Source organism: Eimeria tenella, genomic scaffold (genome assembly GCF_000499545.2).
Source record: "Eimeria tenella Houghton genomic scaffold, Eth_scaff1537, whole genome shotgun sequence".
NCBI lineage: Eukaryota > Apicomplexa > Conoidasida > Eucoccidiorida > Eimeriidae > Eimeria > Eimeria tenella.
In genome coordinates this window covers 1-2,373 of record NW_013544003.1, presented here as the reverse complement: position 1 = coordinate 2,373, position 2,373 = coordinate 1, and the positions used below count along the sequence as shown (strand labels likewise).

Sequence of the window (2,373 nt, the reverse complement as noted above, 5' to 3'; positions counted from 1 at the left end):
ATACCCTAAACCCTAAACCCTAAACCCTAAACCCTAGGGACTGCTGCAGCACTTACCCACAACCGAAGCAGCCAAAAGCGCGTAGCCGCCGCCGTGGAAGAACGCAGAGGAAGCGAAACCCTACAAACAAAACAAAACCCTAAACCCTAAACCCTAAACCCTAAACCCTAAACCCTAAACACTAAACCCTAAACCCTAAAAGCGTGCATCCCTAAACCCTCAACTTAAACGCTAAACCCCCACCCCTACTCCCCCCTGCCCCAAACCCTACACCCTAAACCCTAGACCCTAAACCCTAAACCCTAAACCCTAAACCCTACTTTGGAGAAAAGAGTGCCCATGAGGACAGTGGCGACGAAAACAGTAAAGCAGCAAATTGCGAAAAGCAGCGAAGACACAATTATGACAGGAGTGCAGCTGCAGCGGTTGAAGCAGGTCTTCAAGTCCTGAAAACAAACAACAATTTCTTTTCTACTTTTTAATTCTTTTATTTCTTTTTATTTCTTTTTATTTCTTTTTTCTTTATCTTTTTTATTTAGTTTTTTTTTATTTTTTTCGGCCACACTTTGGTGTCTTTTGTTCCTTCCAAAATGGTGGCAAAGGCCGCTTCTTATGTGCAATGCAGAAAGCGCTGCTGCTGCTGCTGCTGCTGCTGCTGGCGCTGCTCGTGCTGCTATTGCTGCTGCTGTTGCTGCTGTTGCTGCTGCTGCTGCTGCCTTAAGTGTGTGTCTTTATTTATTTTACACTATTTATTTTCCTTTTTTATTTTACCCCTGGGGAGTCTCCTTTAGCGTCTTTTGCTGCAGCAGGAGCCTCTTCTGCTGCAGCAGCGAGCGGGCCCACACCTGCGCCGTCTGCTGCTGCTGCTGCTGCTGCTGCCGCTGCTGCTGCTGCTGCTGCTGCTTCCTCCGCGCCCTCCCCGGCCCCAACTGCAGCTGCTGGCTGCGCTGCTGCGCTGCCGCTAAGCGGAGCAGCAGCAGCAGCAGCATCACCAGCAGCAGCAGAACCAGCAGCAGCAGTACCTGACAGCAGCTCCAGCACTCTCATCCTCTCAGCAACTTCGTGTGCAGAAGCTGAAGGAGCTTTTGCTGCTGCTGGGGCTGTCGTTGCTTCCGGTGCTGTTGCTGCTGCTGGTGCTGCTGCTGCTGCTGGTGCTGCTGCTGCAGCTAGGGGTGCTGCTGCTAGCGGTGCTGTTGTTGTTGCTGGCGGTGCCGCTGCTGTTGGTGCTGCTGGCGCTGCTCCTGTTGCTGCTGGTGCTGCTGCTGCTAGCGGCGCTGCTGCTGCTGGTGCTGCTGGTGCTGCTGCTAGCGGCGCTGCTGCTGTCGGTGCTGCTGTTGTTGCTAGCGGCACTGCTGCTGCTAGCGGTGCTGCTGCTGTTGGTGCAGCAGCGAGAAGGACAGCAGCTGCTGCTCCTGGTGCTGCTGCTGTTCTTGCTGCTGGTGCTGAAGCAGCTAGCGGGGCAGCTGGTTCTGCTGCTGCTGCTGCAGCAGGTGCTGCTAGTGGTGCTGCTGCTTGTGGCGCTGCGGCTAATGGTGCTGCTGCTGTCCCTGCTGCTGTTTCTGCTCCAGGAGCTGCTGCTGCTGGTAATGTTAACGGCGATGCTGCTGCTGGTGCTGCTGCAGGCATTAGCGGAAGTGCTGCTGCTGGTGCTGCTGCTGCTGCTGCTGTCCCTGGCAGCAACGACCCTTGCGCTGGGTCCGATAGGGCTGCTGCTGCTAGTGGCGCTGCGGTTGCTGCTGCTGGTGCTGCTGCTGGTGCTGCTGCTGGTGCTGCTGCAGGCAAAAGTACTAGGCTTTCTGGTGCTGGTACTGTTGCTGCTGCTGCTGGCGCCGCTGCTGCTGCTGCGGTTTGTGCTGCTGCAGACCCAGCCAGCAGCGCGCCCGGTGCTGCTGCTGCACCTAGTGCTTCGAGGGAAGGGTCTGCTGCTGCTGCTGCTGCTGCTGGTGCTGCTGCTGCTGCTGCTGGTGCAGTTCCTTCTTGAGTGTGCGGCATTACCATCACATTCACAGCAGCAGGTGCTGCTGCTGCTGCTGCTGTTTGCTGCTGCCCTGCCAGCTGTACGTACAGCTGGCCGCCCAGAGCAGCAGCCTGCTGCACTTGCTGCGCAGCAGCATCTTGAAGTGTATATACACCGGAGTGTGCGTGGGGCCCCACAGGGGCCTCCAGAGTGGAAGCTGTCAGCAGCGAGCCAAAATCTGCTGCTGCAGCAGCAGGTACTGCTGCTGCTGCTGCTGCTGCTGCGGGGCTTGCTGCTGCAGCACACTGCTGCGCCAGCTGTTCAAAAAGGGCGACGCAGCAGAAGTAAACTAAGAGTGCAAGGCCCTGAAGCCTCCGGGGCCTGAGGGCACCCCAGGGGCCCCCAAGGGGGGCCCC

General features: G+C 57.3%; 1 protein-coding gene across 1 annotated transcript; it reads right to left on the bottom strand.

The window, feature by feature from the left end:
* Nucleotides 1-33: 33 nt before the first annotated feature.
* ETH_00005995 (uncharacterized protein) lies at nucleotides 34-1,992 on the bottom strand (the record flags this gene model as incomplete). The annotated part of the gene is made up of 3 exons (XM_013379178.1): nucleotides 34-120; nucleotides 321-446; nucleotides 772-1,992. 3 exons carry the CDS (start codon nucleotides 1,990-1,992, stop codon nucleotides 34-36), a joined length of 1,434 nt encoding a protein of 477 aa, XP_013234632.1.
* Nucleotides 1,993-2,373: the final 381 nt, after the last annotated feature.